Below are 17417 nucleotides of genomic sequence, written 5' to 3'. Positions count from 1 at the left end.
ATTCCGACCGGTTTAGTTTGATCAGCAACAGATGCATTAAGCAGTTATTGGTGAGGTGGGGATGGCGACATAACGAGTGAAAAATGTTAACCTGAGGTATAGTTCGCAACAGAATGCATATATTGGACAGGTTATTCTTTGATTTCGTGGCTGCAATGCCCCCCGACATTGTTGAAAAAAAAAAAAAACACTGAATATCTGGCCAGCCTTTTTCTTCTATGTCTAATAGAGAAAACAATAAATTTTCTTGAGAGAAACACTTTTGAGGGAGCAAGTGTTTGCTGGTAAGCATACTCGGAAACATATTAACCTATGGAGGATGCTGCAAACAGTTACGGTGGGTATATCTGCGCAGTATGACTTGTCATTAGCTTCTTGCTTGTCATTTTCGTAATATTTCATGACCAAGCTGTTCGGCTTAGCTGCTGGGTAACATTTCCTTCCTAAATATGCAAATAAAATGTCGCACCAGCAGCAAATGCAAGCGCATTGTGCTGTAGGTAGCACTAACCAAACTGAAGAACACGGCACCTTGTGACTATATGATAAATCCTTTTCTTGGGGATAAAAATAGACATGGGCTTTCCAAGAGTTGAGGAAACGTTTCTGCGCTCGGTTAAAACAACTCCTCATATTATACAATTTTCCTGAGCGTGCAAAGTTTCTGTGGTTCACAATGTGAGGGCCGTGCGGTGGCCCTGGGCCCTTGAAGGGTGCAAACTCGCTCGTGAAATAAAGTTTTTTTCCTCCTCCTCCTCCTCCTCCTTCACCAGATGTTACCTTCGCCGAGCCATTGATGTAACCAATGATATGCCAAGCTTATTTCTTCAGAAGCACTCCTTTTTCAATAACATTTGACATGCCCCGCCGGGGTGGTGTAGTGGTAAAAATGCTGTGCCGGAGTTCCCGGGTTCGAACCCTACCGCGGCGGCTGCGCTTCGATCGAGGCGAAACGAAGTGGCATCCGTGTGCTGTGTGATGTCAGCGCACGTTAAAGATCCCCAGGTGGTCGAAATTACTCCGTAGCCTTCCAATACGGCTCCCCTTTCCCTCTTTCCACCTTCATTCCCGCCTTCCTCCCTTCCCTTACGGCGCGGTTCGGGTGTCCACAGAGCAGGTGTGACAGTTACTGCGTCTTTGCCTTCCTGTGAACCAATTATATGCACTGTAAAGAACCCTAGGTGGTCGAAAATTCCGGAGCCCTCCGCTTTGATACGTTAAACCCCACAAATCAAACCAAGCCGTATACACGAACATCTCTTTCAGTAACCCAATAATGGCTTTTAGCTTAATTTCCTAAATGTTCGAGGCTAACTAATTTTTGCTTTCTTTTTCTCATAAGTTACCTCTTGAAACACTTATTTAACTTTTGATTACCTTATTCATTTGTTAGCTTTGTTGTATCTGACCGCAGAAAGCATCTAGTATACCACTCTTCCTGTGACGTCTGGAAAAGAAACATTTCTTGAGTGTATTTCTAAGGTGTATCTCTTCAATCGTGTTTAAAATTCCGCAGCCTCAAGCCCCACAACAACTTCCACCCACGACGCGTCCGCTAGAAGCAGCAGCCCAAATACAGGGACCCCCACCGGCTGACGCTGCTGGTGACATTGCGCAGAAACCCCAGATTGCTGTCGGCCGGCAGGATGGACAGTCTCAAGAAATTGAAAGCATCTCTGGGAGACACCGAAACTGGCTGCCTTTTTTAACACTCTACGCCTGCGCCATGGCCACTATTATTTCTGGGCTGATTGTGTACATACTTCTCGTCCTTAACCAGCCTCAGGACGCGACCGTGGAGCTCGATGACCTTAACGGGAGCCGCGCATTCTCAGATCCTCAGCAGTCATATGCTGCCATGGCCGCGACCTTAACCGCGAGCAACATAGCCAAAAGCCGGCACCCTACAGTCGACCAGCAAGTGACGACGTCCACGGAACTGCCTTCCAGCACACTGGATACTGGCATTGAATGAACGATGCAAAAACCACACTTGTGAAACAGACCTTTCTGACAATATTAGCGCAATATGAATAAAAAAAAAAAAAAAAAAAAAATGCTTCCATCATTCGATACGGCACTTTTTTTTCAACCAATGGCTATTCCTTTTTATTTACTAAACTCTAAGACGACCTTAGAGTTTTTAGATCCGTAAAACTAAACAAATATCTAATACATAGCCGGAAATCGGGTGTGCAATCGAGTCAATAATTGCATGTTCAAGATCAGGGATGCGAAAGTTGCCATTTCTTCCATGAACTTAGTTAAATGCAGCTGGTTAGGAAGCCCGTTTGCCTAACCCAAGGAAGTGAGTTCGAAAGGCCCCTGCGGCCGCTCTTTGATAGCGACTGAAGGCAAGGCACCTGTGCAATGTACGATGTCATCGCTTATTACCCAGGGGTTCCAAATTTGTGCAGCCCTCCACAATGACGTCATTCATGGCATAAATTGTACTTGGTATGCGACGTTAAATTATATAAGAAATAGGATGCGAAGATTAAAATTTGTTCGTCTTCACTATCTAATAGTTGCAAAAAAACATGGTCCTTGTTTGTGTCTGGGCGCGCTAAATACCATTTGTGTTTGGCAACCAATTAACTTAGCCGTTAACTCTCTTACAGCACATTTTAAGTATATTCTTACCAATACGAAAGTAAAGACGAAAGCTTTAAATTTTTCAATATTTTCGAAGTGTAATCTATAACCTAAAAGAGCGGTTTTTATACCGCGGTTGTACTCGCGGATGCCAAAATCAATGATAACGATGTTTTTCTTAACACACCTTCTTTTACTGACTGAGTACTGGGAAGGGATACACGGGCTGGCGCGCAGTGACACGAGCAAAGTACTAAAACTAAAAAGCATCTTTTCCTTGGCACAACAAGCAGGCGAAAATCGGACAAACCCGCGTGTGAAAGACGCCGGTATCGGCCGCATCCATGTTCACTGTACGGCACTCCCTCAGTGGGAATAAAAACCACTTCCGTCTGGTCGCATGATACGAAAAAAGACTGAGGATGCTGATCGATTCACTTATTTGATGTTTTTTTTTTTTCTGAAAAACAACGCCGCAGCGCCAGAGATCGGTGTTTGGGTTTCCGAATGTCTTATTTATATCCACTCACAAACTTCGCGTGTTCTGCTCGGGGCCACCTAACACTCTTGATTGCACTTTTTGGTGTTCCAAACTGTATCACCAAGTCACATATGTAAATCTACTTCAGCTCCGAAAAGTTTGGCCTGGGTGATTTACGTGTTCACCTTTTCCCGCTCTAGCATGTTATCGCAAAGCTAGCATTGAACGACAAATGAGGTGCTGATATTTCTTGCTCTGGATTCATGCACACCATGCATCAATGCTGCCGGCCAGGTGAAAAGAAAGTTGAGTAAAATTTAGCAATTCTACATTTTAAATTCAACCATGGCTACGACGTTGGCGGTTTTAGTGTTCTAAACACTGCTTGCTAAACTTTATTCTATAGACCATTTTTGCGGCGAGGAGGAAACTAGCCTCGATCCGGAACACGCAGCGTCACCCGTCCTCTTTGGTATGTGGCAACGCGGAGCTAGCAGCGATGCGGCAATTCAATCAGCTCAGAAGAGGGCATGTGCTACGCAGTCTTTTGTATACAAAGCTTCTGGAATAGCCAAAAAGCGTCCAAGCTGCTCATCTGATACGAGTGGTGCGCTTTGTTTACAGTTATGTTTATATATTTGTACGATTTTACATACCCTACCCTGTCATTCACCCTTTCCCCCACTTCTTTCCTTCCCCTCCCTATTCATTTCATTTCCGCCTGCCGCGGCTCAGCTACAAACAAGGGCCTCGGCTAGCAAAATTTTTTTATTTGCTTTCTTTCTCGAATAACAAGATCATGATAACGGAAGTCCAATTAATAACATAAGAAAATGGTTAATAGTGGTGGTATGCGTGCGTGTCTTTGTACACTGTTCATGATGCAATGCTTTCAATCGGGTGAAGACAAGCAGCCTCTGAATTTCAAGTACCAACCGAAAGTGTTTCGCCCCGGCAGCCTTTCATGCGAGTTCCTAATGCTGTGTTTGTAGAGAAGGGACAGGGAAAACGAATTACTCGTGCAGAAAGCAGACGTTGAACAACAAGCGGATGACATTCTTTGTGGCAAAAAATTACGTGATGCCTTCTGGCGAATAAATTTTATTCCGCATAGTCACGTGAAATTTATAAAGGTATGAAAGAACATCCGTGTCTTGCCTGGAGACAAGGATACCTAATAAATTGGCTGTTAAATTTTTATTTAGTGAAACAATGTTACAATATATTTTTTTTTTCTGAAAACCAGCATCCTGCAAGCATTTAGCTGCATATATGAAATGTGAATTTGGTCATAAGAACAACAGCCACATCTTGGAATAACCTAATTTTCCGACAACAAATGGGCTAAAAATAATTGTTCATAAAAGGAACTTTCTCTAGGTCATTAAGGAAAATTATTCCTCAAAGTGACAATCCTATAAAAAAAAACAATTTTCCATTTTCTGTTTCATCTGTCCAGATGTTTGCATGACGGCAGAGTCATAGGAAACCAGCTATAGCTTCGACGCCTTCGACGACAGCAATCGCCCTTCACCGCACGCAACGGAAAACCGTTGCTTGCGTCATGCAGGCGATATTGAAATCCGATCGCTGAAGGTCACGGTTTTCTGTCACACAACAACAGTGATCTAGGATAGAGTAAAATGGACCCGAAATAGATAATGGATCCTTATGAATACAACCCCAGTGTAGGTGTGAGAACTGCATGCAGTAGTCGCGCAAGCAGTAAACTGAGTATATAGGCATGATCGGTGGGCACAGGAAATGTAGCGCAATTGGTATTGCTCCCAAAAATGTCATGAAACGGCTACACTCGCGTGATTTCAGTGCTCAAACGGTTACGGTAGACCGCCTCTAGAAATCATTCAACGATAAAAAGTAGAGCCAGCGCTTGCATGCATAGCTTGCTTTACCGCCCTCATGGTCAGCGGTGTATCACCGCCTCTCTGTAGATAACAAAGGTTAGACAATAATTGCAGTGAGGCTTGTGATCATCACAAGACCGGGTAAGATACATAATTTTCGGTCATTTCTGACGGATTGTCCTAACTGCTGCTGAAAAACTTTTTTATGTGTCAGGTACTTTCAGAACGGAAAAATTTGAAAGCAAAAGCTCCGAGATGACATTGTGCGCTACTCTCTTCCTCATCCACGAATGAAACCGCACATACCAGCATGCCTGTTGTTGTCAACTTAGCTGCTAGATGGCACCATCTGCACAAAATAGCAATAGGAAAAAGCAATAGAGAAAAGCCCCATGGAAGACTGGGATTATGAACAGGTAGAACTATTCATAAGGAGGAAAATTAAGGAGGTTAAAGTAGCAAACCGCTGGAATGGAAAGAGGAAGCCACGGAACTGGTGGAATAAGGAAATCAGGGAAGCTATTGAACAACGACGGGCTGCTTCAAGGGAATACCGAGTGGCAAAGAAAGCACAGGTATCTCAGGAGGAAATAGACCAAAAATGGAAATGATATCGACAAAAGAAACTTGAGGTACAGGCCCTCGTCCAAAGTAAAATAAGGCAGTCCACCGATCGCTGGATGGCTGACATACACGCTGCCTCTAGAGGCGGAGCAAGAAAATTCTGGAACCATATAAGCTGGCTAGGGAAGAAGAATCAAAGAAAGCAGGATCGGATTCAAGATAATGAGGGAAATTGTTATAATCCGTTATAACCGAGTCATTTAAGACCGACGATAGGGTAATCTCCGCAAATCAGGAAGCAACACAAGGCAGCAGAATACAAAGCAGCTTAGAACTGACCAATCTAAACTGGAAAAAGGCAGAAAAAAATATTCCTAGAAACACATTTACAGGAATAGATGGAATTCCGATCAAGCTGATTAATGAACTTGGTCCAAAAAGTAAGAAAACATTGTTAAAAGCTCTGGAAATAGTCATAACGAATAAGCAAATTCCGGACAGCTGGCGGCTGAGTAAAACGAATTTGATTTATAAAAGAAAGGGAGAAAGGATGCACATAAAATGATACAGGCCGATTACCATAACATCTGTTATGTACAGGTTGGCCACGCAGGCGGTGAAATTAAAAGTGCAAGCATGGGTGGAAAGTAACAAGATACTCGGAGATTCAGAACGGCTTTAGAAATGGTAGGCGCTTAGATAATAGCCTGTTCGTGCTTACCCAATGAATCGAAATATCTAGAGTGGAAAATAGACCTTTGTATTTTGTCTTCCTGAACATAAACGGGGCGTACGACAACGTAAACAGGGAACGCCTGTGGAACATATTAAAAGAAGAAGGTATCGGTTATGAGATAATAGAGTTCCTACAGGAAATATACCGGGATAACAAAGTAGAAATTACATGGAAAGGGATAAGAAGTACGGAATATGTCAAAGTATGCAAATGATTAAGACAAGGGTGTCCTCAATCACCGCTGCTACACTGTAAAAAATATTCGTCACTTTGACGGCCTCCCTCTACTCAGTTTTGATGGAGTGCTGACGCCAACAGAATAAACTGTGCCGAGGAATCAAATAGCGGGAGAGAGTGAAGAGACCAGGAGTCCTAAAAAACAAACACAATGCGCGCAGCGATATGGTGTGATCGTTCGCCGCCGTTTAGGTTACGTCACACAACCCGTGATCCGCATTTGGCCTATCGCAATGTTTTGTTCGGCGTCGGGCGAGACCCAGCCTGCCGCTGCGTTGACTGCGTGTGAAGTCGACGGCTCCTGCACCGTTTTCGTCGGCTTCTCGTGTTCCTTTGTGTGTGTTGCGCCATTTTGTATTGCACTTTGCAAAAGGACGGCGTGGTTCGGAGTCGGCCCCGCACTGCCCGCACACGAAGCTGCAGTCTCCGACCAAGTCCGCCTGATTACGGTAAGTGTACTGCGTGTTTATTTACTTGAAGATTTTGTGGAGCTTGTGGTGTAGGATACAAGCGCGTGCACCGAGCTTATGCGAAACATGCATCTGAAGGCAGCCGGCGTGCGCTCGTATTGTGCTCCACATGACGACAGAAGGCTGTCCGCTAGCATTCGTTAAGGGAAAGTTGTAGGCGCGATATATTTGTATAGAGAACATGAATTTTTCACGCGTATTTGTGCGAAGTGTGTCCATGGTTTGGTTTGTGCGGCTTAACGTCAGAAATTGAAAGGTTACGTATAAGAGGTGATTAGGAAGGAGTTGCTGTGGAGATGGGGTTGCCGAATATATGTGCTAATGGCGTGGCTAACGGCCAGGGTGCTCACGGCGCTGTCGCGAGTACGATTTTCGCTTGACACGCTGGGAACAAGTATACTCAAACACCCAGATCGATGATTTTGATGGAGCGCGCAGCGTGAGTCCGACAGGGGGGCGTGGTTTCTGCCTGGGCGACAACAACTGCACGGCGCTAGGGGGCTGATCCGCTAGCTGAGGGAAGCGAGGGCTCGTCTGGCATGAAGCCAGTGCCACTGCACTCAGAGCGCTGAGGGAAGCGAGGATACAGCGAGGGCTCGTCTGGTGGTACACCAGTGCCGCTACGCCGAGGTCCGCGATGCCGGACCCGCTAAGCTACCCTAACTAAGCCGCGATCCATCGGAGCAGTGAGGGCTTCTGATAGCTATCAGTGCCACAACGCTCACTCCGATAGACCACGGCAAGCTGACGGAAGGGGAGGTGTTTACTCCTACTCTTCCCGGTAGCCCCGGGCCTCGACGAACTGCTTTGGCTCCCGGCTGCCCTTCCCTATCAAACCTGCTTTACTCTATGTGCGAGTATCTTCCTCTTCATTCTTAATCCCTCCTCGAGGCCTCATGTAACTTAACTGACCTCCTATATTGCGCTACATTATTTGGTAGCGCAGGCTGAAACCTCTTTACTCTCCGAGGCTCTACTCGCCTCGTCATAACTGCCAGCCCTCATATTCCCTCATATTACATAATCGTTGCGCCCAGCAAACTAAGAGATAATGCAATAATCTAAATTCAACGAATATATTTAGAGCTGTGGCTCCACCTGTCGGACATCAGCGCAGGCTGCTCTCATAATTTTATTTTCAGTTATGGCTCACAGATGGCGCTGCTGCGCTACATTCCTTCCCGGTACACAACAATGGTGAGTGTCCTCACTCACAATTATAGTGAACTAGAATACTTTCTAGTGACGCGAACGACGGCGCTCGGGCACGCCGCTTTTCATTGACACCGCCAGGTGGCGCCACTGCAACATCTTCTAGTCGACTTTTCAATGCTTTCTTGCAATAGTGCGAAATAGTACCAATGCTTTTGTGCGCCTATTCAGTAAAAGTGGTGATGTTTTTCTCTATGCCGACGTATGTGGACCTCCACCCATAATAGAAGGCGTTTCATTAGACATTATTCGGGTTTTCGCCGTCGCACTAGGGTGAAAGCGCTCTTATTTCGCTATCGTCTGCTACAGCTCATGCGGGACGAGTTATCGCGCACTGTATCATTACAGCACATTAATTTGTACGGGACAGGTATTTTTCTGAGCCCTGCAGAGCCCGCTTTATTACAGAGCCAACTCAGCTGTCAGCAGCAGTATAGCAGCAGACTGGTAGCAGAGTGGCCAGGCATCGTGCGCACGCACGGGTTTTCACATCTCTCCAACCACGCCGCAGTAACTTTCCTTTAGCCAATAATGATGATTATATTACACTGCACTATTCGCTATCCACTGGTAACCAGGAATGCTCATTTTAGCGTGATATCTGCTTAGCGTTAGGAAATTTGCCAACTGGTAAAGTGAGGAGCAGCTTCAGGCTGTTACATTTGTTTTGTTTTGTTTTTTGACAAAGTGGTCATGAAAAAAAAATCCTACGCTTTGAAACGAATCAGCCGGCGATATTCTGTGGCGTCACCATTATTCTCTGTTCACAGCAAAAATATCTGTTATAAATCACCGCTGTAAGCCAAGTGTTAAAATCCTTTCATCATCTCATATGCATAACATATATGCCAAAAATACATACATGAGGAGGGCAGAGCAGATTTGTTTAGGTATTTCACAAGGCTTCTCCACTGCTGTTTTATTTTATTTGAGTGCATGGGACAAAAGCCATCAGCAATGAGTTGTTTTGTGAAAATATTGACTACACAAACAGTCATCCGTCTGCTCATCTTCAGGTGCTTTGAAGCTTGACATTGCGCTGGTTAATGCATTTTGTGAAAAAGTGCATGCGGGTAGTTAAGCAGTGATTTCAGCTGCACCAATTTGGCAGTGATCAGAGCACCGAAGTTAGCAGGTTTGCTTGGCCAGTAGCATATACTGAGTGCAAGCTGTCTGCTTGAATTTAGACTGAAGCAGGTTGTAAACACATTCTCAAGGTCAGCCACAAACTGGTATCACTTGAAGGGTACAAAAGGCCTCTGTCCTTAAAATTAGTAAAATTAGTCAAGTTTTATACATGTGACTTATCTTTTTCTTTTCAAAAAAAAGATTAAAGCCTTTCTCACAGTTAATTTGAGGTAGGATTTGAGGTAGGATAGAGAGACCACAATTGTATACAGCTGCCAGCCAACTGGCTCACCCCAGGCAAATTTTTATTTTGAAGTTAAGTAATTAGTACTTATTATTTTTAATTACGAACTATTGCCTTTAGACAATAACTGGGTTTACAGAATTTGAGAGCGCCTTCTAAAACCCCCATTTCATTTATTTCCGATAAAGAAAGCCTCATCGTTTTTCCAAGCTCTAAAGAAAGCCCGCGAAATACAAAAACTATCAGCCTGTACTGAGACTGGGCTGTTGAGTCACGGCCGCCACTAATTTCTGTCACTCAAACCATGCACGGTTGAGAGCACCACAATATCATAGCGCATGAATGCGTCAGTCACGTGATATTTTTTTATTATTTCGCGGGCTTTCTAAAGAGGTGGGAAAAACTATGCACGTAGAGGTTTTCTTTATCGGGAATAAATGAAATGAGGGTTTCAGAAGGGCCTCCCCAACTTGCAAATCACATTTATTTGAAAGAAATACATAGTAAATTAGAATTGCAAAATGAAAAATTGCCTGCACCGTTTTTTTTTATCGATATTTATTGTCTTAGGGCATCAGTAGGGTATGATATGAAGGATGAATAAATGATTAAATAAATGTACCAGCTAGAGATCCAAGGACATATCATGACTACGCGGAATTAAATTTAATTTAATCTCAGCTGCCTGCTTTATTGATCCAGTAGTAGTATTCGAGATCACGCAAACAGTCGAAGCTTTCTTCCCCGAAGTCTTCCTTTTGTTCAGACCTGGTGCGCCAGGTGGCTGTCAGCAAGTGGTTTCTTTGGCCCATCTCAAATGATTTATTTTTAACCCTTGGCTGAAGTTAGCTTGGACACGCGGTATAAAATATGTCGGCTATCGTTTGGTGCCACAGGCTTAATAGGAAGAATCTGCACTGAGCACAACTCTCTGCAACATCAATATTGCCCACATCCAGCCTTGGCTTTACGGGTTCGACGGTAATATATGCCGGACAACCCGGCAAGAGTGTATAGGCACCACATCAGGTGCCATATGATGGCTTTTCACGCGGTATATCCTCACTTCTGCCGTTGATCATATATGTGCGTAGTCACGCAGCAGGATGAGATGCGGCTCGAAATGATGCTCACACACTGTCGATGTTTCTTTGAGAGGCTTTTCCTGCCTTCACAAGCTTCGTTTCCACTTTCTGCGATGTTTGTTGTCCCTCGGAGCAGCAAACAAAGGTGACTAAAGCACCCGGATAGCCGAGCTTCGGCATCTCGGAGCAAAACAGTGCGAGTTGGTCTTTTTCCTGGCCATTTCGAACTGCACATGGTGCTTTTGAAGAGCTGAGATGTCTTAGTTGCTGTGATGAAAGGAAGAACTAAAAGTTCGAGGGCAAAATTGCAAGAATGTGCAGACTGCACGGCGCGCCAAGCTTTGACTTCCCTTTGCGGACGCGCACGCGGTCCTAGTAAACGTAACTGCAGCGCCACCAGCGGCGGTCAGTGGCGACCGGCGTGCAAGAGGCGCCCATTTTCCCTCCGTTCGCGCCACTAGAAAGTATTCTAGTTCACTATACTCACAATCTCAGTCAGTTAATTTATACAAAGTTATAATAAAAGAAAACACAGAATTTGCAATACTACATGCTGCACATGCGATGATCGTCCTTTGATGATGCACTGTCCAACGTTACTGCGAAATACTGTTCCAGTAGTTGTCACTGTCACTGCTCGCGATTCGCCGTAGGTGGCGTCACTGTAGGAAGAGAGCTAGTGTTCCTGTATATGCTCCCTAGGGAGCAGAGTTGCGCGACTGACCACGGCCGGTCTCGAGAGAGAGAGCGCTTCTCTTCTCTTACGGCCTCTCCAATGGGGTCTGTTTCAACCGCCCGCCGCGCCTCGGTGGGGTCGCCACCGCCCCACTGCTGCTCCTCCACTACAGCCGTTCACGCGCAAGGGAAACGCGCGCTCGAAACGAAGAGGCGTCGTGTGCTGTGCGATGTCAGCGCACGTTAAATATCCCCAGGTGGTCGAAATTACTCCGTAGCCCTCCACTACGGCTCCTCTTTCTCTCCTTCCACTTTCCCTCCTATCTTCCTCCCTTCCCTTAAGGCGCGGTTGCGGTGTCCACAGAAAAACAAGTGAGACAGTTACCGTGCCTTTCCCCTTCCTATAAATAAATAAATCAAACGCGCGCTCGCTTTTAGCTTCGCTCGCGTCAGTTGCAACCGGCAGGTCCTGACATTTCGCCCCTTATGGTTTATACAAAGTCCGTCATCAACATGGAACATTTATCGTGTACGAGAAACCAACCAACCAATAAAATACAGTCAACAATTCGCTCACGCGCGCGCTCCTTCGTCAGTGCGGCCGTGCACGGTCGAATGAAGCTTCGGGTACACTTCAACATTTTTTACCTCTAAGTTTTGTACAAAAATAAATTTACCAGGCTATGCAATCTGCCTTTGAATGTTTTAAGCAGGTGTAACGCAACCTGACGTGAGTGCATGGTGAACTGTTGGGTGGAGATTCTGTCAACCGCTGTTTTCGTTTAGATCAGAAGGCACCGGCAAAAATTCATGGCGCGTCTCAGATTCAGAGTAAATAACAAAAATTTACCCATATAGTAAAAATTTCACTTGTCTAGTGGAGTGGGCTGTTCTAGCTTCGTTCAAAACTTATCAGTCGGTTGAAAGACCGAAGATGTATATGTAGTCTCGCGACTACTTTTAATCAAGGAAATGGGCATAAACAGTTAAGCAGAATCGAAAAGAGCAGCAAACAATAAAATTTTCCTTCAAAGTTACACATTGTACTATATATCATCAAAATGCGACCGGCGTCTAGAAAATTCAGGCTCAGAATCTTCCTGCACGGCTTGTGCACATAAGGAGTTGGCCTTTCGGTCTTCTCTGTCACTTTCCTGGTATAATTAATTGAGAAGAATTCTGAGAATTTTTTCAAATATCAAAGAAACGGACCTAATAACATAGCTGTTGTCAATTCCTTTCTGGCAACTCAGTGTTGAGTTCTGAAATGCTGACTGAATCAGGATCTTAAGTACTTCGAGAACATTTGTGTGTAGCAGGTGCACGGTAGCTTTTTCTAAAAAAAAGAAAAAAAAGGTTTGTTCAATAGGGCAACAAGCTCTGGTTTCGGATAATGCAGTCCACTAGAACATTGTCCTCGTAGAAGAGCGTACTATATGGGGCTGCTTCTTTTGCTAGTTTCAAGAAGAATAACGCAAGCGTCGGACCCGATTTTGATTAACTAAACGATATATCCAGCGACGTAAGGTGAACCGGAATATGTGACAGTGCAAAATGGGATGGTAGGAGATGCCATCACTTCCTTCCGTGCATTGATTTTGCTCTCAGATGAAACGTCCGTCTTGACAATGTAGTCATGTATTATAGTCATGTGCCGCTCTAGCTGTTACGGCCCTCGCATCTGGCATATGTCATTCCCTTCCGCACATTAACCTTACTTTCCCGAAGAGAGCCTCAATGGGTCGCTATGTAAGGCTTGACATGAGTCTTCAGTGATAGTGTCCTTTAACGCTTTAGAAGTTTCTTGCATACTTTCGATATAGCAGGGGAACTCATTTGTAAGTCACTGCATCGAGTATCACCTTCATCATTTATTGGCCTTTTTTTTACAACTTCGAGCACAAGTGGTGTCATGAATATCAACCATTTTTTGTTTTCATATTAAGCATAATATCATGTAAAAAGTTCATTAAAACAATGTTTATTTGCAAAATTAAAATAATGTTTATAATACCACACATTGCCAAGTATATGAATTGTAATAACACTTAAAAATCAACCCTACAACGTTTACTTTGACTGTTATACTAATACTTTACATCATGCAAGCATTTTGCAATTTACATTACATTTTTATGAAATTATTTTCATCTTCGGTGCTACCTGAATGGTTTCGCATCTAGCGCTGAAAGACGGTTTCGCTGTTGCAGACGAGTTGCTGTCATGTTAGCCTTGAAGAAGCTTCGATGTGATCACTGCTCATTCAGTTTCCTTTTTGCTCCCATTCGTGTACAGGCTTGGGAGAATTTCGGATTAAAATGAACAAAAGTAGCTACCATGCCGCAATGTATGCCATGCTTGTCGAACGTTTGCTGAACGACAGTGTTTTTTATATCCGTTCACGTGCGGTACGTTGACGACATGCCGCTGCAGCATCTACCTTCTATGCTCTTTAATTTCGGGGCTGCACTCACCACGAAACTCGCGAGCGACAACACGAAACCAGGCAAAAACCACCCGCCGCCGCTGAAGCAGACGCGGAGCGAACGGTGAGCAGGTCGCGCCCCTTGCGGTGGCGGAGAGCGCAGCTCAAGGAGAAAAGTTCCCATTGTTCCCGCAGCGATTGAGAAGGCCGTAAGAAAGAGCGCGCGCCCTCTCCCTCGAGACCGGCCGTGGACTGACATCCCTGCGCCGCTCTCGGCGATGACGTCAAACGTTCCATTCGAAGGAGGAGTCAACTTGCCTAGCGCGACAGGAGGAGCCAACTTTACAGGAGAAACATTTTTCTCGCCGCTTGCAGTGCCGTCAGCTGTCGTCGCATCGGTTTCTACAGTGTGTTACCACTTTTTTGCGCGCTCTAATGGCATGGCTGTGCAGTGCAGAACGTTCTCTTCAAATATGACGGGGTGCAGTGCACCAAACTGCACAAACCGCACCGAAAGCGGCAAAGTGTTTTATTCAGTGCCCTGCGGAAGGTTAGTCCTGCGTCAGCGACTGCAGTGGCTTTTAAGTATGGGCCGCGTGAAACAGCCCCGAAAGGAGCTCGAATATGCGAGGTATGTTGTTTTTATTTCATCTTAATGCATTCTTTGCGCTTATTTTCTGTAAAATGGCTTTGTTTATTAACTTTTGGGCGATCCCTAGACACGTTAATTTGCTTGCGCATCTGCCGACTTCATCGCTCGAATTCCTCGCGATGCACTTGAGAACTGCTCTTTTTCTGAGTGTAAGACACCAGCTCCTGCAGTATAATATGCTGGCGGTATATAATGCTACATCTCCTGCTTTTACTGACTGTCACCTCATCGTTTCGTGAACCACATTATTACTTCCCGTGCAATATTAACTTTCCACTAATGTAAGTCTGATTTCACTCTAGCATCGCCGTTTAGTGAAGAGGGTCACGAACGACAGTGAAGTGCAGAATTTAATGCGAAGCTAATGTACGTCTTAAAGTATAACTAAACAACGCGATTCATAACTTGCACGAAAACTATCTGTTGTGCTGGCTTTTTCTCTGGCTGACTGTGGTTTTAACAGGTATAAACTGCATCCTTTTCCGTAATTTTAATGTCTCGATTTTCTTACTTGCGGCTCAGTTGCGTGTCGTTGCTGCTGTTCATTCGCTAATGTGTACTACAGTTAATGTCACCGCGAAGCTACGGTTAAAATTCTGATCGTAACTTCACCAGCGGGAACGCTGGAAAATTGCGCGGAATGTGGTATTGCATGATTACTGCTATTTTTTGCACACTTCCATTGCGGGGGTCATAAAATATGGTCATGAATTCATGATTGCACTGTCGCGTTAAACCCCACAAACGAACCATGATTGCACTGTGCATCACCTGTTGCACATGGACCTTTTTTAAATACAAATCCAGTCAACAATGTTCGTACATGTTTTCTTCTGCACATAATCCTATGCAGGATCATTTCACAGCAGACCATGCAGTTTGAGTGGTCCTACTTCAAAGGAAGGAAACTACTCAAGCCAGATGTGCCTACCATCTTTTCTGGTGAGTGAACCACTTGGCATTTCCAAACTTGCATTGCTCTTAACCTTCCATTCATTGGAATACCAACAGTGTACTCTTGCTCATACAGGCATGCCTTTGCAGGCACTGGAAAACAGCATGGCTGTTGCGCCGTCCACACCGACGTTAGGTGAATACATTCAGCTCAATCACTCAATAGCTGTGTCATGCATGAAAATTGTGAGGTGCACATTTTTCATTCTGCCTTTTTCACCTGAACAGCCATATCAGTGTGCTGCGCCTGTGACTGCCCAGAACATGCATTCAGTATCAGCATATGAGATCTTTTAGTGTCCAGTGCACGATATGAATACTGAACATTAGGATTTTCTTTGTATAATAATTATTCTGTAGGCTTGGAACTAGCTCTTCATTCATTGCAATGTCAACAATGTAATCTTTTTCATGCACACATGCCTTTGCAGGCACTTGAAAACAGCATGGCTGATGAGCCGTCCCTACCAATGTTAGGTTATTACATTCAGCTCGATCACGCAACAGCTGTGCCGTGCATGAAAATTGTGCGCTGCACGTTTTTCATTCTGCCTTTTTCACCTGAACAGCCGTATCAGTGTGCTGCGCCTGTGACTGCCCAGAACATGCATTGAGTATCAGCATATGAGATCTTTTAGTGTCCAGTGCACGATATGAATACTGAACATTAGGCTTTTCTTTGTATAATAATAATTCTGTAGGCTTGGAAATAACTCTTCATTCATTGCAATGTCAACAATGCAATCTTTTTAATGCACACATGCCTTTGCAGGCACTGGAAAACAGCATGGCTGATGAGCCGTCCCCACCGAGTTAGGCTAATACATTCAGCTCGATCAGGCTGTAGCTTTGTCGTGCATGAAAATTGTTAGGTGCACATTTTTCATTCTGCCTTTTTCACTTGAACAGCCATATTAGTGTGCTGCACTTGTGACTGCCAAGAACATGCATTCATTATCAGCATATAAGATCTTTAGTGTCCAGTGAACGATATGAATACTGAACATTAGGATTTTCTTTGAATAATACTGATTCTTCAGGCTTGGACCTAACTCTTCATTCATTGCAATGTCGACAATGTACTCTTGTTCATGCAGACACGCCTTTGCAGGCACTAGAAGACAGCATGGCTGTTGAGCTGTCCCCACCGACGTTAGGTTGGGTAGCTGACCCTTATTGTGCCACAGATTCTCCTTCTGTCACTTAAACTATTGCACTTCTCGCACTGTGGTTAAGCATGAAGTGTGTCTTCAGGCAACATATTTTTATCTGTGTGCAGGAACCTCGAAAGAAGACCGGGTGCTAGAGCTGGAGCGACCGATCAACCTGGACCTCCTCAAACAGCTCTCAGCTGAAGACACTTAACCATGTTGAATGTCATTCCTGGTTTCTCCTTTTCTTTTATAACAGTGCAGCGCCTATGATTTACTCCAGTATTGTACTCAAATGATATTTGTATGGCTGACATTGTGTCTACTTCCCCCTGACGCTGCAACCACCATTTGGCAGCTTAGTCTGAAACTGAAAATAGATGCTCTATAATATTAATCAGCCACACACAAACTCCAATGTGGTGACTCATGCTTACCTTTCAGAAATAACCTTTGTCTTTCTACACTATGCATTATACCAAATAAAAAAAGTCTATGGAAAACTAGTGTTTACACCTCTATGGTGTTATGGACTTTAATGACTACCAGTGTTTCTGCACAGGGCCTGCATGTCCCTCTGAGTGTTCAGCATTACAGTAAAGTGTACAGTGATTGTCAATTGTACAATCTCTTTAGCCTCTCTACTTATTCTGCAGTAATGGTGTTATGTAATGTACCTGTTACAGGAGCACTGTTCGGCTGTATACAATAAAGTTCTAAATACCAGCTGTTTGTAAAGTGTTTTTCTAATCCCTATCTCCTGCACAGAAGTAGGCTGTCAGTCTATGTCTGCATGCTAACTAGATTTGCTTACTTTGGTTAACTGTTCTACCTATCAAAAAGCCCTGGAGGACCCTCTGATAACGATGGTATTTAGGGGGGGGGGGGTACAGAAATTGAGATGAATATTAAAATACAAATTGGAATGCTACAATCGTAGCAT

At 44.4% G+C, this 17417-nt stretch overlaps 1 protein-coding gene across 2 annotated transcripts; it reads left to right on the top strand.

Annotated features, from left to right (window-relative positions):
• Window positions 1-14079: 14079 nt before the first annotated feature.
• LOC146199654 (uncharacterized) lies at window positions 14080-17043 on the top strand. 2 transcript variants are annotated; one of them, XM_084592797.1, is made up of 3 exons: window positions 14080-14348; window positions 15223-15311; window positions 16603-17043. In XM_084592797.1, the coding sequence occupies exons 1-3, from the start codon at window positions 14158-14160 to the stop codon at window positions 16686-16688; spliced, it is 366 nt and encodes a 121-aa protein (XP_084448923.1). In that variant the 5' UTR covers window positions 14080-14157; the 3' UTR covers window positions 16689-17043. The 2 variants fall into 2 exon arrangements, 1 of the variants encoding a protein (XP_084448923.1); XR_014704762.1 differs by lacking the exon at window positions 16603-17043 and adding an exon at window positions 15400-15471 and having other exon boundaries at window positions 14080-15311.
• Window positions 17044-17417: the final 374 nt, after the last annotated feature.

This window comes from Amblyomma maculatum, chromosome 2, assembly GCF_055883805.1.
Source record: "Amblyomma maculatum isolate TAMU_Amacu chromosome 2, ASM5588380v1, whole genome shotgun sequence".
Classification (NCBI taxonomy): domain Eukaryota; kingdom Metazoa; phylum Arthropoda; class Arachnida; order Ixodida; family Ixodidae; genus Amblyomma; species Amblyomma maculatum.
Note: the sequence above shows the minus strand (reverse complement) of the source record. Positions and strands in the feature narration are given on the sequence as shown.